Below are 26,101 nucleotides of genomic sequence, written 5' to 3'. Positions count from 1 at the left end.
CCTCATTAACATAAAAAGACCACAAATTTCATGTGCCAGATGAAAAGAAACTAAACGCTGGACATATGCCAGTGAAATTTAGATCCAATCAGTGTACATTTTGTAGCACAAGGAAGAAACTTCATAGAAGAAGTTACATGTGGCGAAACATGCAATGTGAGCATGCATGTACCAGAAAGACAAAACATGCTTTGAACAGTGTCACAAAAAATATTTGTTCTTTGAAATTAAAAAAAAACAAACACTGAGTCTTTTTTTTTTATCCTTATTTTACTGAGTGTTTTAATCCATGTAGCCAAACGTCCTTATTATGTAGGTACATTCACTGCTATAGAAAAATTGCATAAATGTTTATTTTTTAATTTTTTCTGGCGATTTACTTTGTAAAATAATGTAAAAAATATATATATTATGCAATTCCTACATGTATTTTGTTTTAAATTCGTAAATTTCATCATTTATTGGAAACGCGCACGGAGCAAGGTAAGTTTTTTTTCTCTACTTACCTCGGTAAGTTTCAAAGTGCTAGACGTGTGGTGGTTTCACAGTGCGACCACCACCCACAGAACAATGGGCAAGAGTAGATTTTTTAAAATTCATATATTATTTGTCTCCAGGATCATAACATTCAGTTTCTAGAGTTTTTAGTTAAAAAAATTATAAAAATAATATCGCACCCGTCAAAGGGTTAAGATACAATTTTTAAACAGTTAAACAATTATATTTATTAAATAATTGAAAAATGTTGCATGGGTGTGTATGTGTGTAATGTTTTCAAATAATAAAATGTAATAACAACAAAAAGGCACTTAAACATAATATATGGTATATGAAACTCAGCTTGTTTTTTTAGGACAACTGAGAGTAGAAGAATCATTTTTAAGATTTGAATTATGTTTGTATATTTCTGAAAAATGGGATACAAACTGTGTGTGTGCCTTTTGTAGCAAATGTGATATTAAATAAACATCTTAGGCCACATTATTGGTGCATGTCCAGATCATTATTATATGTATAATCTTATGTCAAAACCATGTTCATATTTTAATTATATTCAGAATTCCCTCTTTTACATGCAGTGTATGTAATGGAGGCTGGAGATTACAGATAATATGTGAAATTCACATGCTGCTTATATAGCAGTGTTTCATTGTCTGTTCCCTTCACTGACAAAGTCACCTTCTTACATAAATATGTTTTTAATGTTCACAATGTTGTGTGTATGCCACCGCTGTTTTCTTGCATTGTGCAACAGTGGATCAACATCTGTATTTGGGTGGACATAGCTGAAGATTGTTTGACTAGTGGCTTCTTGCATCAAAACTCAAGACTAGATTTACGAGATATTTCAGAAATAGGTCTTGCCAATTGAGCTGTATGATATTCCTACAGTTATTAACTACCATATGTTTTCAGTACAATGAGGCATCCATGATTTAACACAGATGTAATATCTTAAGAGAATCCTTCCAGTGCGATCGATTAGTCATATTAGATTTCTCACCTGATTACCACAATTGACTCTCTTGTTCTTTATTGAATTTTTCCTGTTGAATTACCTCAAGAAACTCATTTATGAGACTTAAATGTTAAATGTGAACTGACTGTGGTCAAGAGCTGGTGAAGCAGCTGGAAATAACAAATCCACATCTTTGCTTATGTTTGTTTATCTATGCAAGAGGAGTTACTAAGTGCAGTGTTTTCCTTGTAAGTTACACTTTTTCTTTGCTAATTCTAGCGAATGCATAATTTTCTAGTCTTTAATATTATTTCATCCTTTTTTTATAAGTAAAAATAAAATTTGTATATTTGCTTCTTTAAAGGAAATTTCTGAAATCAATAATTTTCAGCTAAGTTTCTCATATTAGGAATATGCACTTCAAAGAAATTCTCATTTTTAGATTCTAACTTTTTTTTTTTTTTTTTTTAAATTCGTGAAGTGTCCATTTGCTCACTTGCCATTTTCTTTTACAAATTTTAATTTCAGTTTTAAAAAAATTAATTAATGAAATCCAATTCATCATGCTTTATTCCAACAGAAAATAATTAAAATTAGCAATACCGATAAATGTATCTTAAAAAAAAAAAAAAAAAAGACAGAAATTGGAAGAAATTTACAAATAGGTTGCACCAGTAAGTTATACTTATTGCAAGTTGTGCCAAAAAGCATTTTAGTAGTTCTGAGGGAGGAATTTAAAACAGCACAGTCAGTATAAAAAGCATAAGTAGCATGAAATAAATTATCCAGTATTTATGAAAAAGCAAGCAGCAATAAATTGTCTGCTATTTCTGAATCCTGATAAGTGTCGCTAATATAATGATGTTACAGCTTATGAATGAAAAGTAAGGTATTATTGCATTAAACCCAGCCAAAGTTATACCTGTTTAGATTGTGGAAATAAATTATCACATCATTTTCTGATATCGATCAGAAATTGCATCCAACTTATCGAATGGTAAAAGTAAGTCTAACATGCTTATAAAAAATGCTCTTACACCTCTGAGTGTGAGAGATTATCAGAAAAAAAATTTTTTTTTTCTTCTGCCACTAATGTTTTATATAAAGGTAATGAAAAATATTTTGATCCTAACAGAGCAGTAAAAAGCAAATGTTAAGTTGCCTACAAAGCTCTGATTAAACTGCATCTACAGTTTCTTATATTGTGATGCAAGATGTGGGAAACCATTTACTGAATTTTAGGTATATTTTATCAAATAGGGCTGATAATGCAAATATCAGTTTCAAAAAGAAATGTTCAGTAAATAAGTTGATCAAGAGCAAAAATAATAAAATTGTGAAAGTCAACTGCTTAAATCATATATTAAGTAATACTCTGAAATTTGCTTCAAGAGATATTGGTGTTGAAACCATAATATTAAACATACATAACTATGTTTCCTTGTCTGTAGAGGGAAGATACCAACTTCAGTCTTTCTTTGAACTTGTATATTTGAAATGGAGCGAAATTTTGCAGTACATGTCAACAAGATGGTTTTTATTAAATCGAGCTTTAACCTAGTAAAAATGGGCTACATATATAGTCTATATAGGTCTCTAAACTAATAGAAAATTTGGCTGCTGTTATCAGTTATTTTAAGAGCACTGATGACTGTCCTAAATTTTTTTAAACGAAGATGCTGTTTTAATATATTTTCTCTTTTTTTTTTAATCAATATTGGATTGCAGTTTGATATAGCTACTTGAATTTTAGGAGAGGGGGAAGAAGGATTTAAACATATTAGAATCATTTTATATAATGTTTGCTATAAAACTGTGGAAAGGTTTAATAATAAGTATTTTGGCAAGTCAGAGAAACAATTATTAAAATCATTTCATATTCCAAGACCAAAATTATTAAGGAAATTTGTCAGTTTTGTAGTAATATTTTTAAGTCATCTAAAAAGCAAATATGATTGTAGTCAGACGAATAAATATTGCTGAATGAAAATTTTTCCTTTACATGAGAAAACAACGTATAAAAATTTGGAATATGCACCCTGATAAATAGCACTAAATCTGGATAATTTGTTTGAAAAATTATAAGCAGATCCCATTTAATTGAAAGTTTTAATTTTTGCTAAGATAATGTTTCTGAGTAATTTTTCTCCTTAAAATACCAGCAAAATCTATACTCAGTACTCTTAAAGTAGTTTAAAGACTTATGTTAAAAATAAAAGCTTGCTGGGCCTTCATATTGTCATGAACTTTGATTTGTTTAGTTCAAAGTGTTTTCCTGAATGTAAAAGTGTGACTGGAACAGTGGCTCTCAAACTTTTTTTACCCTATGCACCCGTCACTATTACTAGATGATCATCCCCTTCTTGCTTCTTATAGAAAATGCTGATAAATACTAAAATTTGAATAAATGCAATTTTTTATATTCATAAACAAAAACTGCATCCTTAACAGGTAAATAAAAGGCTGACTACATACTCCCTCCCCCCGAAATTATAACACTATAACATTCCCCCTTGGTTGAGAACCTCTCTTTTAGAGGATGTAAAATCATCAGCTAAATATAAATGTGTTTTTAACAATACACTGATTTTAATTATCCTTTCATTAAAATATGTATCATATTTATATGTTGTGTGTTTTATTGATATGGCACCATTTATTATCTTGCTGTATTTGAAATAAAACCTTCATAATGTATATTTAATTTATAAAACATCTACAGTCAAAAGTCATTAATCCGGACTCGTCGGGACTTCGGCGATTCCGGATTATAGATCATCAGTTTAAATCTCATAAGATGGCATGCAGAAATTCTAAAATTAAAAATATGAAACCGTAATTTATGAAATAAAGAACAATTATGATCTAAAGGGTATCAAAATTTACAAAAAAAAAAGCTTAATATTTATTTGTTTACTTTATTAAACATTTCTTTCAATGTAAGTTGTTTAAGTTACTTCGTTTTATGTGATAATACTTTCTCTTTAATTCTATAAACAGACATAATTTCTTGTTCAGTTACAGAGTTCCGCTGTTCAAGTCCCGTTAATTGCTGTGCCGAGAATACCGACTAACTTATCAATCGAAATTTTTTCGTTTTCACTAACCTCTCTGTCACATTCTTCATATCTTTATCCATTTTTTGCAGCAATTCCACTTTTTTTTTTTTTTTTTGATGGACATCAAAACATACTTTCGTTTTGTACGATCCTTTGGGAGCTCCAGAATCGGAAATTCTATTTGACATAATCGAAAGTTCAAGTTTACTTTTATAATATTGCTCTTACAGTCTGCAAAAAATAATAAACCGGATACAATTCGAAGATTAAGGAACAACGCAATCATCAACATTAACTGAAATAGATAATTTTAGCTTATACCATCCGTTATACATAAAACGCGCACGCGAAAACGTATTCTGCGCTTGCGCACAAGCATATGCGCAGTCATAAAAGGTCTTACGCGCACGCGTAAACGCCTATGCGCATGTGTCAACGCGGCGCATGCGCAGAAAGTTTTTAGCTTTGAGGTCCGGATTATGGGTGTCCGAATTAACGACTTTTGACTGTATGTAATAAATTAAGATTTTTTGGTGGGAGAAGGGAATAAAATCAAACAATTCTACTATAGATTGATATTGTTAAGATGTGTAATTTTATTGTGGAAGAAGCTTTGAATATTTCCTGTAAATATGTGCATGAGCACCTCTCTGTCATATTGTAAACATATTGCTAAACATAGTTGTAAAGCTTTCTGTGTAGACCTTTATTTTCCCTTATACAATTACTTGTGGCATTTATAATCAGCTATATGCTGCTGTGCATATGTAGTTTGTTGCTGTACACTGGACCTTTATTTAAATTTTGTGAAAGGAATTTTGAATTGTGCTGTGTGTTTATCAGTAAAGCATTAAAATATCTTAAACTTTGTATTTTACTCTCTCTATTAAAGCATGCTTAATTTACATTTAGTCATTTTCTGAAATATTAAAATAATTATTAATGAATGGAAAATAAATTAATCTAGTGAATATAAATTTATATTATAATTTAATATTAATACTGAATATAGTATAAATTTTTATTATAATTCAATTTTACTAATGTATATAATCTGAATAAAGCCAGTGCAATTTTAATAGAAAATAGAAGTGAATTTTATAATGTTTCTGTACTAAGAATAATCTTTTTATTAATTTAATACTGGTTAAAATTCTTGCTAGTGGTGAGGTTCAGTAAAATAACATTTGTTCTGTTATGTAAATAGTGAATATTTTTTAATGTGAGTGCATTAATACTTCTCCTATATTTATTTGTTAATATTGCATGTGTTTTCTTATTTCAGTAGAAATATCAGAATATTTTAGTAAACTATACTTTTGTTGCTTTGAAGCATAGGTCTGTTTATCTTGTATTTTTCTTTCTCTCTTATTCTTTAAAACAGAGTTTTTCAACCTTTTTGTACTTCAACACATCCTAAAATATAGGTGGGGTGGCAGGCTCACTGAATCTTTCCTCTGAATCTTATAGGTTCACATAGTTAATAATATAAATAATATAGAAAAAAGAACTATTCTGATATTATAATTTTAAATTATGAATTTTAAATTATTAAAATTTAATTAAAGTTATGAATTGTATCCTTATGTAAGATTAGTATTGACTAAATAGTATAGATATAAGTTTGATATTGAGCATTGCATTTCATAGGCCATTGCTTCATAATTACCATGGTGATATGTATAATGATATTCCTGCTCAGCAGCAGTCATCAAAATATTCGTCTTTAATTCAAGATCTATACTTTGTTTTGTGATATTAATTGTTGAAAATAATCATATGTAACATTTTTTAATTTTTAATAAATAACTGGCTCTAAATGACAAATTGGCCATGGGACAACTCTGATCAAACCGGGTCATCTGATAAGCCCATTTAAAGTTATAAACATATAATTATAAATAAATTTTTTAATCAAATACACTTATTTAAACCCTTCTATCTATAAAAAAATTATGTAACATTTTAGTGAAAACATAACTAATTTTGTTAGCTTGGTTGCACAGCACAAGTAAAACTGTTGGTGGGCGCAACAGTGCCTGCGGGTATAGGGTTGGAGACCCCTATTTTAAAAATATAACCAATTAATGTTGTGTAGTATTTTTTTATAAATAAAGTAATAAATAAATTTTACTTTTGTAAAGAATAATAATGAACTTTTTATATATGATATATTCTTCGAAAATTGTATTATGTAAAATTTGTGTTATATCCTGAGTTTCATAAATTAAGAAACAATCATGAAATAGTTCTATCATTTTTCTAATATTAAAAGATAATATTAGAAAAACGATATTACTAGAAAAAATTACTTTGTGGGCTTTGGGAAATAGGTAAATTGCATCATGAACTTTAAAATGGCTTAAAGATATTTCATTAAAAGAAATTACCTATAAAAAACTTGCCCCAAAAGGTGGCATGACAATGCAGTAGGTGAAGTTCATCAATATAAAATGTGATCAGCTCTAACAGCAATGCAGATGCTGTAGTGATTTTGATTATATGATTTAATGTGTTCAGTAATGAATAATGACCATTATTCTCTATATATGTTCTCTGTTGCTATTAACTGGGAGTTAGTGAAAATAAATATCTTCCTAGAATATACTGAAGATGCTTCATCTGATTCAACTATAATAACTGATGATTATTAAATTTTGATTCAAGAAATCAAGTATCTCAGTGTATATGTACAAAGGTCCGTTAACACTTTGCGGGCCATGCATTTATCGAAGCGCCGTAACGCTGCCGCCGTTTCACGCAGGTTCTACTGCTTGCCAATGGTGATATTTACGCAATTTTTTGAAACATAAGTAGTTGGTATATAATTATTATTAAAGAAAGCACTAAAATAACTGTTACACTATTTTTATTCCGTTTTATTTCAATTATATTTTTAATTAGTACTAAAACGTTTTATTTAAAAAAATTTTAACTCCTAGGATCCATAGTTCTTTTCAGTATGATAATTCTGAAAACATTTCCAACATGCAGAGAAACATTGCAGGAAGAACACATGTATGCAGTGGAACTTCTTTTCTTGGTGGCAGTGCAGACTTTACAGGCCCTTCGCGGGTTTTGAATTCTTCCATTACCACTAATACGTGTTATTCTATGTTTTCTCATGTCTGTAGTAAGACTGCCAGGTGGATCAAACCTCGGCGATCTTTTATCACATTGAGCAGCCGATCTTGATTGTTGCTCCTCTTCATTCCTATTAATCCATGCTAGTGCAAGGTTTAGTAAAAATTGTTTGAATCTAATAGAATTTTCAGAATTTTTTATGTATGTCTGGAACGCGTTGAGTAATGCACAGTTTATGAGCTATAAAGCCCTTCCCCCCCCTTTTTTGTTTTTGTTTTTTGTTTTTGTTTTGCGAAGTAGGGAATAACACGATAAGTATTGATCGGCGTGATCAACACCTTTCATAAGTTTATTATACTCTTGTATGCAAATTGGTTTAATGCACTTCTTTTTGGTTCTTTTACTCACACATTCGACCATGTCTGCTGAATGTATAACCGTTCGAGAGCAAAAGTCACGCCAGCGTGACAGCGGCCCACAAAGTGTTAAATTTGTTATTCCACTCGTCAAGCTCTCTGTAGGTGAGAATAGGAATCTTTAGTTAGATGTTAGAAAGAATAGTCTTGTAATAGAAATGTTTTTCCTATTGAACCTACATAAAGACATTTCTAAAGGTTCAGAATATGTTTTTGTGCTTTTTAATGTTGAGGTTTTAATTTATCTCCACTCCTGATCCCCATAAAGTTGTTTGCCTCTAAAATACATGTAACCTATATCACAACAACCTCTTTAGAATATCATTTGCTAATGATAATTCTTTAAATATTGAATATCTCTTCATGTCATTTCATATCATGTTATGCCTGATAACACATTGCCATTAGTATCTGGACCTTATATGTGAACATGGAACTTCCGCTGATCAATTAATTTTACATGACTTTGTGTCTATTTCTACACCTGTCTGTTGTTATGTCTAATGAGGAATTTACTAGATGCTAAATGTAAAAATAAATGTTCATCAAAACTTTAAAAAAAAATTTTAAAAACTGACACAGTGATATTGATTTATGAGAAAGACTAGTAGTTGAATCCAAATAGACATCCTGCTAAATTGATCACATATATCAGTCTTGTACCTAGTTTCTGATCTAGACTTGTATTTGAAAACTTTGGATAGAAGAGTACATGCTTAGAGATTGATTTCAGAACATTTAGAGATTGATTTCAGAGCATATGAACAGGCCTCATCCCTTACCTCCCCCCAAATCAGTCGTTATACCATATGTGATATGCCTCAAGCCAGTCCTTGTCATTTCATAGCAGTTTCTTTGGTAAATGTGTATTGAAATCTTTGTTGCAAAATGGATATTTTGATTTTTTTCAAAATTTATACTTGTAATATGAAATAACAACCCACTTTAAAATATATGCTTTTATGCTCTGATAATAATATCAAATGCAACTGGACTAATTTTGTTATGATATGTAACATTCCTTGATTGGTTACAGACAAAATTTATTGGAAACATGCAGTACAAAAGTGAATTATTATTTATTGGAAAAATGTCATTAAATTTTCACAGATTTTTCTGATTGTTTTTCTGATTGATTGTTTCTGTTGAAGCTAGTTAGTATATGCAACAGTTATGACTTAATAATATAAATGTATCATTTCATTATCTACACTAATTCTACAAAAAGCAGTGTTGCTTTTTTAAAAAAAAAAATTATTTTGAACAACATACTTTTTCTTTAAGATATTTTACTGATAAATTTATTGCTATATGTATGTGTTATCATCAATGGTTTTAATAAATTTGACATTAATTCATATGTACATAAAAATTTTCGCAAGGTCAAGTTACTGTTACACGAAGCATTAGTGACCTGAACTCTATTAGTGTTGAAGTAGATAGCGTGAACTCATCCCCTGGTGTTCCGAGAGTAAGTAATGAACTATATATACATACATATGTGTTTTCAGTATATTAATATGACATCATGCCTAAAATGCTTATTTTCTGGATGTTTAGGAAAACATTATTTTGGGATGTAAATCTGTAAATACATGTTTTGATAATTATTTATTTGAAGTAGGTAAAATAAATAATCATAAAATATGTTTTTATTACCTAGAGGAAGAACAGTTATGTCATTTTGAAAGTATTTTAAAATTTATGTTGAGTTTAATAAAAATTTTGGAATTTTTCAGAACTTCCAGAGCATTCTACTAGCTCTTTTTATAGTATCAAAGTATCTTTCATATCATTTTTATATCCTGTGCATTAGTTTGTTGAATTTCCTTGAAGGTCTTCCTTTTTTAATATATATATGTGTGTATGTAAAATAAAATATGTAAATCAAAATACTAACTTTAATTTGTAATAGTCTCTTAGCTTTCCATTTTAATATGGTTAACTCCATTTTCTATTCTAAAAGTATTAATTATTTGTAATATATATATATATCCAAACTGCATCATTTTAAAATTAATCTATGTCATATAATTCTTACCTGATGCTAATGATGCAGGCACTTATGTAGGTCTTCAGCCAGTAATGATTTTTAGTTCAAGAACCAAAACTTAAAATTAATCTAAACTGAAACTAAATCATTCTGAATAGGAATATCATCTTGAATACTTCACTGCTTCCAGCTTGCGAATGCCTACCTCTCCAAATACATTTTCAAAATCTATAAAATGCCTATGTAGTTCTTCACGAACAGGTGAACCTTTTGCACCAAGTTGTTTATGATTGTATATGTCAGTAATAAAAGAAATGTTCAGAAGCCTCAGCAACTGCTGCTATTTTATGCTTCAATTTCTAAATTGTTGCATTTTTATCACATATATATCTTTTCTATTTATGTGCTTGAGCTATATTAGTTATTTAAGATTTAATGTTTTTAATTATTATAGTTATCAGTAAAAAACACCAAAAGGAAAAACAGTTTTAAATTGAGTACTTATTAAGAATTTAAAAGGAAGTTATTGACTTGAATATCATATGTTTTTGCACATTAATTTAAACATTATGAGGTCTATTGCTGTATAATAGAGAAAGCAGATTGTCTTATAAATATTTGCAACAATAATTTTTTTCTTTTGAAGTTTTAACAGATTAAATAGGGTTCTTTTTTTTTTTTTTTTCTTTTATAGCCTAAATTTTATTGTATTAAATTTTGGCTGTGTTTCACAGTTGGTGTTTTTTGCTGATGAAGCATTGCAGTGCAATTTCAGTTAAAAGTCATTACTGTTTTAAATATTTCAAAATTATTTTCTAATTTTGATACATTTTTACAGAGGAACCTCACATAGACCCTTTAATTTAATTTATAATTAGAAGATTCCTCCATTCAGATCCCATCTGTTTTTACCCTATAGCAGTGATGGCAAACCTGTGGCACGCATGCTATTGTTGGCACGCAAAGCCTCATCATCCGGCACACAGCTAAAATATTACTTCCTTAATCAATAATCACAGTAACTTAATAAATTAATAAGTGTCTGTACAATTTAAATTTAATGTTTTAGTCTGTTCTTGAACATTTCACTTACTTACTTATCGCATAATGCCACTGGCATAGGTCCTATTATTACCAATAATTTTTTCCTAAGCCTGGATATAAGATTTTCATATATTGCCATAGAAATGAGATACATATTTATTGACCCAATTTATAACGTTTCAATTTTTTGGGCCAGTCATATTACTTGTCACATTGCAAAGAATACATCAACATTGAATCAGCGAATGTTTGCTAAACGAATTCAAATTTATTGCAGACTGTTGGTGAGTTTTAATACTTTCATTGTTAAATAAATTTTCTCTACTCCAGGTCTTAAACCCTCACAAATGACTCAAACAAACAAAAAAAAAAAAAAAAAAAGTCAAAATTAAACGTTGATAGTGGAAAATCATTTCAAGAGACCTGGACAGAATCATTTGGAGTAATTGAAACCAATAGTAAAGCATTATGCATTCTGTGCCGGAAAAGTGTTGTGTGTCGCATATCTAGTGTGAGACGGCACTTTAACTCCAACCGCAATTTTTGTTGCCGAATTTGATGAAACTGAGCGGAAAGTGTTTTTTGAAAGGAAATTGAAGAATTATAATTACCAGGAAGATGGTTTTTGCAATTATCTTTTTAAAACAAACCATCTAACAATGACCAGCTTTCAATTCCACTGTGCTTGGCAAAACCGCTCTCCGATGGGGATTTAATCAAAGAGGTTTGCCCCCCCCCCAAAGGGCTTGGGACACGCGACTCCAAAAAGGTTCGCCACCACTGCCCTATAGCATGCATTTTTTATTTAAATTTTTTAAAATTAGTTTACAATCATTTGTTAAGAATTAGGACTGAAAGGTAGTATTCAGAAAGGGTATTTTCATATCAAGCCCAAATCACTGAGAATTAAACAATATAGCCTTAGAATTTTTCAAATGTATAGTAATGCGCAAAATGAGTTTAAAGCTTACTAAATACATTTTATTTATTTCTTATAATCTTTCAAGCAAATATTAATTAATAATGACAAAAATTCCATAAAATGTGTAATATTTGTTTGTTTATATATTATTAAATTCTAATTTATTAGTAATTAAATAAATTTGTTAATACAGTTATTTTCTGAGAACTGTTTTTTAAGGGAAGCTATTAATGGTATTTTTTAATTAATTTTTTGCTGTAAATTTATATCAAGAAATTTTGTGTCATAATTTTTATTAATTTCAGCAGAATCGAGATTATATCAGGTTGGCCAGAAAGTAATTTAATTTTTTTTTTTTAGTGTGAAATAAAATTCAATTTTTTGCACAGAAAAAAAATTATTTTTATCAGTCAAATATCTTCCATTTTGTTCAATGACCTTCTGCCATCTTTCTTGTTACTTCATGATTCCACATTCTTAGAACGTCCTACCTTTATCAGCAAAAAAAAACTCAATCAAGGTCATCATTATTACTGAAATGTTTACCATTTAAGAAGTCTTGTAAACTTTGAAATAAATGATCCGATGTTGCACGCTTGGGGCTATATGGGAGATGTAACATCACTTCCCGACAAAGCTCCAATTATTTCATACATGTTGCTAAAGATGTGTGAGGCCTCCCATTGTCAAGGTGAGACATGATTCCTTTGCTATTTACCAATTTTGGACTTTTCTTTTTGATTCCCTCCTCCAATTTCATAAGTTATTGGCAGTAAACATCTGAGTTGATCATTTGCTTGCTTTGGAAGGAGCTCAAATTAAGAACACCTTTGTAATCCCACCAAATTGAAAGCATGATCTTTTTCTGGTGCAATTTAGCTTTCAGTATAATTTGTGCTGATTCATTATGCTTGGACCATGATCTTTTTTAATTAATATTATTGTAGACAATCCCTTTTTGATCATCTGTAATAATTCATTTAAAAAAATGGGCAAATGTATTACGTTTGAAATGCATCAATTTCAAATATTGATTTGTTGCATTAAGTGGATTTTTTACAATTCATGTGGAACCCAAATATCAAGCTTCTTAACAAGTCCAAGACATCTTATGTGATTTTGAATAGTTGTGTGTGATACATTTAACCCTTTTGCAATCTCTTGCAGAGTTATATGATGATTAGTTTTAATTTTGTCATCATTAACTTCAGAAAGTTGGTCAGAACATTGGTCATCTTTAAGTGAAAAGTCTTCAGAATGAAATTTTTTAAACCGATTTTGGCACATGCAATCTGTTAAGCAATCAACACCATAAACTTCCTATATCTGTCTGTGAGTCTCAGCTGCTTATAAAAATAAAAAAAAGTAAAATATGTCAAACAGGTTTATTTTTTCACCTTATTTTAAAATTGACTGTAAACTAACAGTTGTAAACAAAAATACCCAGAATTTGTTTTTGTACCAGCCTAAAAGTGTCAGCTGCCAAATCTTCATTAAAAAAAAAATTACAGAATTATCAGAAGAATAATCAAACAAACATAACACTATCTATTTGTGCAAACTAAAATTACCTTCTTCTCAACCCAATATATTATATTAATTGTAATTTTGTAATCATGTCAAATTTATATTAAGCTGAGTTAAAGTTTAAAGAATTCATTTTTTGATTCAAATATTAGCATATGCTTCTTAATTTATAATTGTACTACATGTATTTTCTAGATTTATTCCATGTAATTATGGCATAAAAAAAATCAATGTTTGATGGCTTTTCTCTTATGTTTTACATCATTTAGTAACCTCACATAAGGACTCAATTATAGTTGTTTAATGTTAAATAATAATTAGCTCTTTTTCTTTGATGTTTTCATCTTTTCATTCATTTAATTCATAACCTGATTTTTTTCCTCCCTTTTAATTCCGTAAATCTAGCAAGGTTTGCAATTTTTGGAATTATACAAATTCTGAAATTTTCAGTGTCCTGAACTCAGATATTCAGCTTTTTCTAAACTGGTAGGCTTAGACTGCTGGCTGCAACAATATTGAATTCATTTTCTATGCTTAAACATGAAATTTTATATAATCATTAGAAAGTTGCTGAATTTATAATATGATGCAGTAAAAAGTGCCATTGGTAAAGCTTTGATTGCCATTGTGCAAACTTCAGATATTTTATATATATTTCAAATTTAATCAGAAAATTTGGTGATTTAAAAGAAGTGTGTTGCTATCTTTACGATGCAATAAACAAATTCGGCGATTTAGAAGAACTGTGTTGCTGCTGCCTGAAATAAGATATTTAATTTTCCTCTCAAATTTATTCTGTTATTAATTAACAAACTAAATTTAAAATCAGTAAATGCAGATTCATTTCACTTATGATTATTTAGTAACTGGACCCATGAAATAATTTTAGCTGATTCATTAAAATAATCTACATGTATAAAGAAAAGTGTTCGTTTGTTTATCTATGTGTAATTCGTTATATATCTGAAGTATTATTCTGATCATGATGAAATTTTAAACACTTGACCTTCAAAACAAGAGGAAAATCACTATGTACATAATATTAAAAAAAAAAAAAAAAAAAAAAAAAAAAAAAACACTGCACATGTTCCATCCTCCAAGTTAGAATGTTTCACTCATGCCACCCATCTTAGGTTCACATCTAGATTGTGATGCCACTATCAGTGGAAGTCAAACGTGCTAAACGAGGCATTTATAATTGTTTTTTTAACAAAGAATGAATATTAATATCTGTGCACAGTGTCAATTTGGAAATCACATTGCCATTGTTGTGTTCCTTCTATTAGTTCTTATTAAAACCATTAGATGACACCTTATTTGTTTACTCATTAAAGCAGAATTGAAGTCCATTTTCCTATCACCTTTTTGTCAAACATTTCAGAAATGGTGTAGAAATTCTCCATAGTAAATTGGAATTTTCTGAAAAAGACATAACCAATAACAAACCAAGTACCAGTTCTTATTAAAACCATTACACGGTGCCATGTTTGTTCTGCAGTGTTCTACAGTTTTATTTGAGCTTAATTAAATTTTGTGCAATTCACTTTTAACCAAAATAAAAGGAAAATCATTGTCTACCTGAGGTTTCAGAAAAAACTACACCCATTCTTCAAAATAAAGAGTTTTCACTCTGTGTAAAGCCCAGGTAATTCTGGGTACTTCAGCTACGGAGGTATACTGTGATATTATGCTGTAGGTACAGTGTGCCATCGATCATCGATATAAACCGTTGCAAAGATGGAATGAAAGAGAAACAGGCACATTCAGTTATATGAATACTTTTAATACTAGTTACTTATAAGGCATTCTTTTGCAGAAGCATCCAGAAGAGGAAATAACTGTTGAATCTCTTAAGAGAATGCTTGCAGAATCTCCAACTGCAAAACGCCAGGCAGAAGATGAACGTCGATTGCGCATAGTAGAAGAATTCAGAACTGCTGCATTTGAAGATCTTGTTGCAAAAGCTGAACAGCAGGTAGTGCTTTTCTTTAAATTTGTTTTAATCATAATAATATTAATTTTTCTCCCATTATCCTGTGCAGTGTGGATAAAGTTTTCTCTAAAAAATTGCAGAAATATTCCATATCAGGTTTTTATTTGTTGAATCATGTTCAGTCAAGTCCCACTTAACTAGGCCATATCTACAAAAAAGTAAAGTTAGTTCGTTGGAAAATGATGAAAAAATTATTATCACATTATTATTATGAAATAAAATTATCTGCAGAAAATAAAAAAAGAAAAAAAAAGTGTATGGAACTGCAGCAGTGATAGCAGCAAATGATGTCACAATATTTGGGAGCTATTTTTATTTACAACAGTATGTAATTTAATTGCACATAATCAATATTATGTAAAACATTGTAGAGTAAAAATCAAAAAATTCTAATTAGTTTTTTACACAAGTTTAAACTCATTGACATTGTTCAAGTTCACTTGCAAATATAATTCTTTAGTACCATTCATACTTAGCTTCATCATTTTAATGATGTTTATTCTTCCATTATTTACAGCATTTTTTTTCCCTATAAAATACCAATTTCTAATATATAGCCAAATGAAATTCTCCTGAATCAAATGCTTGAAAATACAGGTAAATTGTAAATAATACATTTATGTTAATTATATCATGAATGATTCCACATTCGTATGTTTTTTTAACTACCCAAAGTCAATCATAGACATCACCTCAGGTATCATCTGGTAAAGGCAGAGTTGACTGTATAAATGAAACAAATTGATCTTAAATCATAAAAAATAAAGATCAGTTTAACTAATAAGTTTGTATATTAAATTGCAATTTCATATATTTATTACTGTAAATACAAAGAAATAATGAAACTGTTTTCTCATTTGGTGTGAAATAACTGTAGATAGGGAATGGGTATCTAAGGACAGTGAAAATATCAGTTTTACGTGCATCCCAATGATGTACTAATGGTATAACTGGATATCTTGTGGCTTATATTCAGGCAGTAATCAAATTGTCTCTATACATATTGCAAAAAGTCAAAATCTTGAAGTAGGAATGGCAGATACATAGCAGCCTTGAGATATTTCTGTAAAAAATTAGATGCTTGCAAGGTGATCTATGCAGCTAATACCAAAGCATCTACAGTAAGTCCAGCAATGAAGTAGATTTTGCGTTTAGGGGATTTCAGAACAAACTTGATCTCCTCCTGGCCACTGTACCTTTTTCATTCTTCTATAATGTATAGTTATTTTTTACCATAATGGTGCATAACCTTTCTTCACATGGAATGGAAAAACATACATCACCTAGAAGTCTGTAGAAATGAGGGGAGGGTTAGTCATTGATGGGAAAAAAGAATACTTTAAGCCATTGTCATAGTGTTGACATTGCAATGAATTATGATATCATACTGTTTCCAGTTCATTTGATCAGTGGAAAGAAAAGAAATATTCAAAAAATTGCTGAAGATTTTCCAGTTAATATATTTTATAAATCCAATTTTTAAAGAATATAGATGTTTTTATAATCTGTAAAAATTTTAAGAAAATATGAGAGCAAGCACATATCAACACAGGAAATTAAAATTGTTAAGAATGCAGTTACAAAATAATTAATCTATTTTTAAAAAATTGCCAAAAATTGGTTAAACCAAGCTGGAAATTCATAATAAACTTCATTTAAAGATTATTTTCCAACTTGTCTGATGGTTCATATTTTGAAATTCTGCTATGATTAGTGAAGTGATTAAGTGAAAGTATCCATAAAAATTCATAAAAAGTTACTCTGGCAGTGAGTAATTAGAATTTAAAAAAAATCATATTAAGGAGTGGGAAAGTACATTGAAGTGCATATGGAATAGCCTCAAGAATTTGTGTATGATTTTTTTAGTCCTGGGGCTATCTGTCTTTGCACTATGTGATAGATACATGTGTAGACTCTTTCTGTTATTTCAGTATTTGTGAAAAGTCATTTCATTTTTTTAATTCCCCTGTTTAAAATATGCATGTACTACTGCAGATGTAGATTAAAGAGCACTGTTAGCAGGGTTTCCACGCTACCTGGAGAACCGGGAAAAGTCAGGGAATTCGAAAATTGACCAAAATATTCAGGGAAAAGTCAGGGAATTTAAGTATTTTTGTCAAAATCTGGAAAAGTCAGGGAAGTTCATACAACGATCCCGCAAAAAAAAAAAAAAAAAAAAAAAGAGAGAGAGAGAGATTTTTGCGCCGACGTCGGAAGAGGTAACTTTTTTGGCGAATTATGCATCACGTGAGTGTCATTCGGGTAGCTGGCATAGAGCCAATTTTCGCAGCTCCAATTTAATTGTCTTTTAGAAAGGCAAAGCAACTTTTGGTTTCCAGTATTCTCGAGAATCGTATGTGCAGTGCATGAACTAAAGAAAGTACCTGTTCTCGTATAAAACAAAATGGGTTTAATCCTAGTATACGGTACTATGGAGGTTAGAATCAAAGAATATGTATTGTAAAGAAGGAAAACCTCTCTGCAACAGACGTGGCTGTGGCTCCGTTCCATCATAGAGGGAAACAGCTGTGCATGTCTGATATATCTGTCACCAAAGCTCGAAACCGGTGTCGAAGTTCGAAGGTCACGTTATCAAGAGTTCATAAAATGAATATCGTTTAAAATTTCTTTAACCACTTGCGCTAAAAAGACGTGCCACGCACGTCAAGATGCTTTTGTCTCAAACCGCGAGCGACGTGAACACCACGTCGATAAGCATTTATCGCATAAATGAAAATAACGTGGTGCACACTGTTTATTTCTCGAGTTACAGCTCTGGATTGCACTCGCAGATGCGGAGCGGCGTAAATGAGACACTTTACCGCTTGTTATATTGTAGCGCACGGCACCGTAACCGTGAAGTTTAGTCTTAGCGCAAGTGGTTAAACTCTAAAGGAAAAGAAAATATTTTTTGGCGCAAGTTAATTCATGGATTAGTTATTTTCAGAGAAAAAAAAAAAAAACTATGAAAATCCGTTTTTAAAATTATTGCGAAAAATCCAAGAAGAAACGTCCTTTGATAAAACGTTTCTTCTTGGATTTTTCGCAATAATTTAAAAACGGATTTTCGTAGTTTTCTTTTTGTCAAAGAGCGTTTCTTCTTAACACGCGTTTCTCAATTTCCTGTACACATCGCGGAGAGGGAAATTCTGACCGCCAGGTTCCGTCGCCAAATCCCTTGGAAAATTTTCCCTCCGCATTCTAGCGGCGTAATAGCATTTTACTTGTATGGAACCTTTTCTTCTTTACATAGACGTTCTTTGGTTAGAATAATAATGGGATTTGGCGACATCTTGATGCGCAGTAAACGGGTCATTTTGGTCTTGGCGACAATTTTCAAAATCGTGCCAAAGCCTTACCGTATACTAGAATTTTACCGCAAAATCTTTTTAAACCATTTTTTTTTTTTTTTTTTTCTTAATAAATACCTTGCCATTTTGCAGTAAAATAAAAAAATAGTAATCAGTCATCTAGGCTAGACATGTAATATAACTATATTCGCTAAAATATAGATGATTATTCTAATTCAATTTTTAAGTAATTATTTTTATGTTATTCATATAAGTTAATGTTGCTTCTTCCCTCTAAATTTATTTATTATTAGTAAATAATATTTCCAAATTTCAGGAAATTTTCTCTGGCATAATCCTGAAATTAATTATAGCAGTATGATGACATACCATCACGAAATTTAATGCACATATTTTTTCCTTATGTATGCTGCAAAATAAATATAAAATATCTCAATTTATTAAAATAGATTTCTTTCTCTCGTTTAGCTGCAGAATGTCTGCAAAAAAAGCCTTATTTTATTCCAGATTGGGAAGATTCTAATCTCAATCTTCAGTGGAGAAAACAACAACTATTATAATTATATTTGTGTTTTCAAGTGTTAAGGTTTTAAGAACATACCTCACGCAAATTAAATTTACCTAAAATCTAACCTAACTATTTAGCATTGCGTTGTGATTTATAAGGACCGGATTAGCCTCGTGTTGAACTGGTAATGATCATGAGTAATAATTAAATAAAACATACATTTGTTATCCAATATATATATCTTACATTTTATTAAGTTTCTTAAGTGGAAAACTAAACAAAATTATCAAACAAAGTATACCAAGAATAATTAAGAATAAATGTCCTCTGGGATTTATTGAATAATTAAGTGAATTTGCTACACAATACAAGTAATACCATAATTAATTTACCTCTTAGCACAGCCAACGTACATTACGCGGATAGACTGGAATTTTCTTGAAACACACCTGGAAAACCTGGAAAAGTCAGGGAATTTCATTCTCCTGTTTGAGTGGCAACCCTGTGTTAGTGACATTTACTGTTCTTCATAATTTTCAAACTTTAATTAAAACATAATGGTTAAGTAATTGTAGTAGAGATAGCAATTAATTAACTAATTTTAATTTGTCAATTTTATTTCCTATATTATTAAAAGCCATAGAAATTTCCTTTGATATATAGTCATAGGAATGTCAAATAATGCTTGTAGTGGCAGATTTATGAGGTGAGGAGTGCATCTCACCTGAACTTTGGGAGCCCTCATCAGAACACCAGGTATTTTTTAAACATTAATGATTCATTTGGAAGCCCTCTGCAGTTACAATTTGCACAATCCCATGAATTTGAATATGAACTCATATATACAGTACAAAGTCCAAGAGACTAACGTTCAGTATCCAAAATGATCTGGAATCTGGACCTCAAAACCACCAACAACCTCTCTCTGTCTTTTTGTTATTATTATTTTGTATGCTTTGTGCATGCACATTTTTCCCCCATAATAAAACATCTGGAGAATCCTGATTCTTAATTTCACTTAGGCACTAAATAAAATACCTTGTTATTCAAGAAGCAATAATTTTAGCATAAATTTGTGTGATCAATAATTTGGCTCCGTAGCTGCATAACTGCTTGGCATATATCCCAAACCGAAACATTCTATATAGAAACATTGTTGATTTTACACTGCTAATTAGTATTTTATATCCCTGACGCCAACCTGGCCAATCATTATTAGATTTTCCTTTCATCCCCGCATGTTTATCAACACGTGGTAACTTGAGTAATGACTCATGCAGCGATGTTTAAATAGTTTTTTTTAACATTAATAATTGAATAGCAAAAAATATGGTAACCTTTTATGTTGACATTACGCTTGGCGATGATTACAAATTTAAGTTAAATGCGCTAAGAAATGTTGACGAGGTAAATTTTAACAAAAATTTCTTTCGATATGCTAAAAAGAGATTTTGTTAATGATACTCATAGACCAAAAGATTACATTTAGTGCTATTTGAATTAAGAATTATAGGACTTGAACAGCGGAACTTTGTAACTAAACAAGAAATTATGTCTGTTTAATAGAATTAAAGAGAAAGTACTATCACATGACACGAAGCAACTTAAACAACTTACATTGAAAGGTTTAATAAAGTAAACAAATAAATATTAAGCTTTTTCTTTTTGTAAATTTTGATACCCTTTAGATCATAATTGTTCTTTATTTCATAAATTACGGTTTCATACTTTTAATTTTGTAATTTCTGCATGCCATCTTACCAGATTTAAACTGATGATCTATAATCCGGAATCGCCAAAGTCCCGACGAGTCCGGATTAACAACTTTTGACTGTATGTGGAAAAGTTTCGAATTCTGCAACTGCAAAAGGATATACAAAGCAAAAGCTTGTTTCGATGTGCATTAAACAAAAAATAGGTAAAGATATATCCGTCTCAAAATTATAGGAGGAGTATGGCATTAGAAAGTTAACTGTATATGACATAAGAAAACAGAAATAGAAATTTTTTATGATTCTGACACCCCACTCACAAATGAATAAGAGAAAAATTATTCCTTATGCTAGAAGTGAGGATTATGACAAAGTGATGATTGAATGGGTCAGATAAGGTCACAGCGAGGTCGTACCTTCGACAGATAAGAGTCCTAGTGGCTCAAGCCAAAATATTTCATGAAGAAATGAACTTAAAATGTAAATGTACATATTCAGCAGATTGGTTATCCAAATTTAAAAATCATCATGGTATAAGGCAGTTAAAAATTTCAGGTGGAAAAACTTCTGAACTATTTGTAGGCGAATTCATTGAACTTATAGTGAAAAGTTATCTCCATAACAAATTTGCAACACTGATGAAACTGGTCTTTTCTGGCACTCCAAGTAGTGTCAAAGATTTTAAAGTGAAACTAGCAACTTTAGCACATGTAAATGCTGCAAAACACACAAGTGTAAACTCTTCTTAATTGTAAAAAATGCACAAGCTCGAGTATTTAAAGATGTAAAGAATTTCATCATTATATCGTGAAAATAAAAGAGTATGGATGACACAAGTGTTAATTAATGATTGGTTTGAAAATCATTTCATACCCGAAGGTCGGCAACATTTGAATTCGGTTCGTTTACCTGATGACGCAAAAATTTTCCTGATTGTAGACAACTGTTAGGCTCATACTTCACTTAAAGTTTTAGTGAAAAATAATGTATCCACATTATTCTTTCCTTCAAATTGTACGTCCATCATTCAGCCTATGGATATCGTAATAGTGTGTACATTGAAATGCAAATATAAAGTAGCATTTTTAAATTCCATGTTAAATTTCTTGAATAATGGCAAGACTGATCAAGAATTTTTTAAATATTTTAGCTTAAAATCTACTGTGTGGAGCATTGCAAGATTGTGGGAGCACATGCCTTGAAATACTTTTAAAAATGCTTGGCATAATGTATTGCCAATTACCATATTGCATAGGTGAAATTTTCCAATTATTGGATTTTGTAAAGAAATGTGGAAAAGGGGTAATAAATGAAGAATGTATAACAAAAGTTTTTCAGTACGTTGACAATGCCCTAATCATCAATCAATTAAGGGACAGTGAAATCTGTTGTATGGTTCTAAATGCAGAAAATACTGCTACCGATAGTGAAGAGAGTTACAGAGAGGTTACTGTAAATGAAAAAAAAATTTCTTTGATAAGTTAGTCGGAATTCTTGACACGGCGATTACAGGACTTGAATAAAATGGAACTTTGTAACTGAACAAGAAATTATATCTGTCTGTAGAATTAAAGAGAAAGTATTAGCACAGATTACAAAGCAAATTAAACAACTTACATTCAAAATAATGTTTAATAAAGTAAACAAATAACTATTAACCCCCTTTTTTTTTTTTACATCCTTTACATCATGAATGCTTCATTATTTTATAAATCATGATTTCATACTTTTAAATTTTTAATTTCTACATGCCATCTTACTAGATTTAAACTGATGATCTAATATTCGGAAAAAATCCCAAATTTGGAATCGACGAGTCCGAATCCTTGCACTTTGTACTGTATTGTATTTAAGGTTTTTCATTTGATGTCAGTTTTAATTTTGTTTACTTTATCTGATTAATTTGTTTACTAATTTTAGACTGTAGATCTACAGAATAAATTAAATGAGATATTTGGAAAAGTACCAGCTGCTGTTGATATTTCTTCTCGACCGAATTCTCCACATCCAAACAGCAGAGATGAACACAGACAAATGCCTTTGGCTCCTCCTGTTTATAATATAAAGTTTCCCAGCCATTTCATTTACTAAAAACTTGTTTTAACTCATTTATTTTTCAAAATGCATAAAAATTTCTTCATAGGAAAAAGTGTATTTATATTTCTCGTAATCCATATTATATATTCTTATGCCCAAGGTATGACATTTTTATTTATTGAAAGTATATAGAATATATGTATATATTTAAAAATGTTTTGAATGTTTTAACTTGAGAATTCAAATTTACTAATTTAACAGAGAATATTTTTGCACATTTATGCTTGGTATTTTTTCTTATGTGCATTTTTTGTTTATTAGTTAGGTGATATTTGATATTACAGAAACAACTAATATTAAAAAATAATTATGTATTTAAATATTAATTTGCTTATATAATCTTAAATATCAATGTATTTTATATTTTTTATTTGCTGATGAGGGGTAATACATGAGGAATGTAATTTAGGATTTACATTAACAATCTTTTAAACTGAAAAGTAATTTCAATAAATTGGTTAGAAATCTTAGAAATGCATACTTTAAATTAATATTGTTTGTTACATTACAAGCAAATTTTTTTTAATGATTTTTAATGTTAAGTTGCATTTTTCTCTTGAACTGTATTTCCCCTCCCCCTCTTTATAATAAACCTATTTTGCAAAAATTTCTTTAATTATGTTATGGTTTATACATATATGTCTAGAATCACAGTGTAGAATTTATTTCCATATGTGAAGTAATGCTATCACGTTGCTATGCAACAAAAATATATTTGGAACACACTGTTCAAAATTGTGCATAGTATCTCAAGCAAATATTAAATATAAAATCCTTTCTTATAGTAACCATCTTTAAAATTCAGAGAATAATCTTCCATTATATGTCTAGAACATATTCTGATACTGCACTTTAAGCTATTTATTAATAATTCCTTTATTTATGATTTGAAATGTATATATTAAAAAAGTGTTTGGCTGTGTAAAAATCCATTTAAATTCTTGTGCTCAAAAGATAAAACCCAGGGGCAGGAATAAAAAGTTTCCAAATAAATTATAGTATTTTTTCTCAAAGTCAATTATTTTTCTATTATATATATATATATATATATATATATATATATTTGTCTTAAGTTTATTTTATAAATATTCTGACTAGGTTCTGATTATCTTAAGTTTGTCCTATAAATATTCTGATCGGGAAATATTCTCATCTCTTTGGGAGCAGTTGCCTAGATGAGTTTTCTGATTTTTCACTTGATTAGGGGAATATAATTTTTAGCTGTAAATTCAGGCATATACTTAATTGTTCTGTTGAGAATAAGGAAAAAAATAACTTTTATGTAACTTTGCTGAATTTTCAAAGCGTATATTGATATGGATTTATTATTCAGTATCTCTATAAACTTACTATTCACTATCATCTATAAATATTTATCTTCTTTGCTTGTATTTAAAATCCCTTCATATTTATTCAGTTGCTTAAAAAAAGACTTTCTGTATTTATATATTTATCTTTAAAACTGTGATTTTGTAAATATTCTTGTTATTGTTGAGTATTTAGTATTACATTAAAGAGATTATATATAGAGAGAATATAGTGTTGGACATTTTTATTTTATTTATTTATTATTTATTGCTTTCTTAAAGATTTTGTCGAGGTATATAGCAACTTTGATGTTCTAATTAAAAAAAAAAAAAGTTTTTTTTTCTTTTTAATATAAAAGATTTTGATTTATAGGAAACCAGCACTCCATCAATTTGATTTAATGGACATAGTCATATTTCTGTATTTTCATACACAAATTTCTTGAAATTGACTTTATTTTCATTTTTCAAATATATTTTATTTTTTTTAAATTATCAGCATGAAGGGTATTTTTAAGGAATGAATTTATTTCATATGCTATCCATAATACAAGAACACTGTTAGTTCTTAATTAAATATTATATGTCTATGCAGTGCTTTTTAAATTTACACCTTCTGTTATCTCATATTTATTATGTAATTATTTTAGATTTGTGTTTCTTATCATGTTTTTGATTTTGAACAAGCACACTTAGTGCACTGATGAATGTAGCTTTCTGTTCCAATCATTGTATTGTTTTATATGTGTACGGATTGTAGTACTGTTGTAATTAAAATTAATTGAAAAGATTTCCATGTTTTCATTAGTCTTATTTCCAAAATTGAGATATATGTATATGTTGCATTGAGTATAATTAAACATACATCTAATCATGTAACTAAAAGCTTTTCTGATCACAACAAAAATACAAGTAAAAAGGTTATTGAAATATATTTGATCTAGGGTTAAACAGAAGTATTAGTTCCTTCTTTTGAGTGAATCCTCGCCGACATGATCCTCACAGACGGAGTTAGCTGGAAGTAATCTGACATCACTGTCTTGCATCAGATTTGATTTCGTGCATTTAAAACCATAATTCCTTTCTGCTATGAGGTAATGTTTTAGAGATGTGCATATCCCAAATTAATTTTAATCATATATATTTGTTTTCTAGTAATGCAAATGTAAGATATTACAAAATATGATGGCTGCTTTAAAAATAATTGGTGACCTCAAAATTAACTGTTCTAGATTTGGTGCTTTTCCCTAAACTCATCTATTCTCCTAAATTTAAGATCCTTCCATGTTATATAAACACCTAAAATTAACCAGTCACAGATTAGCTGCATGTATACATCAAAGTTAGTATGAATACTCTTGGCATATTAAACTATGTCATTCCTTTCCCTAGCTTTGCCCACTGTTAATATATCCCCACTGCTAAGCCCACTTGCCTAAAATGACATAATATCCCTCTATCTCTGTATATAAGAAGTATTGTAATTCATTATGAATGGATAAATGTCTACTAAGATGGCTTCATATGCATGAAAATAAAGATTTGGACTTCTTCAAAATTCGTTTGTGTTGCCTTCATCTGTCTGTCTTTCCACGCATTAAATTATCACACATATATCAGTAAATACATAAAATAAGAAATTTAGAACCAATTTTACAAAGACCAAAAT

The 26,101-nt window shown here is 29.6% G+C and overlaps 1 protein-coding gene across 2 annotated transcripts in view; it reads left to right on the top strand.

Moving 5' to 3' along the window:
• stmA (Protein EFR3 homolog stmA) overlaps positions 1-25,224 on the top strand; it is a 97,935-nt gene extending 72,711 nt beyond the window's left edge. For both annotated transcript variants that reach the window (XM_035370474.2, XM_035370472.2), the window contains exons 16-18: positions 9,401-9,489; positions 15,321-15,479; positions 22,949-25,224. In XM_035370474.2, the coding sequence (XP_035226365.1) occupies positions 9,401-9,489; positions 15,321-15,479; positions 22,949-23,119 (419 nt within the window). In that variant the 3' untranslated portion in view covers positions 23,120-25,224. The remainder of the gene's footprint in view (positions 1-9,400; positions 9,490-15,320; positions 15,480-22,948) is intronic.
• The last annotated feature ends 877 nt before the right edge of the window (positions 25,225-26,101 follow it).

The sequence above is a fragment of the Stegodyphus dumicola genome, chromosome 7 (genome assembly GCF_044657685.1).
Source record: "Stegodyphus dumicola isolate Sdum_Otavi_A_Nest chromosome 7, ASM4465768v1".
In the NCBI taxonomy this organism is placed as follows: Eukaryota; Metazoa; Arthropoda; class Arachnida; order Araneae; family Eresidae; genus Stegodyphus; species Stegodyphus dumicola.
The sequence above is the reverse complement of the archived record's forward strand: the minus strand, read 5'-3'. Positions and strand labels throughout refer to the sequence as shown.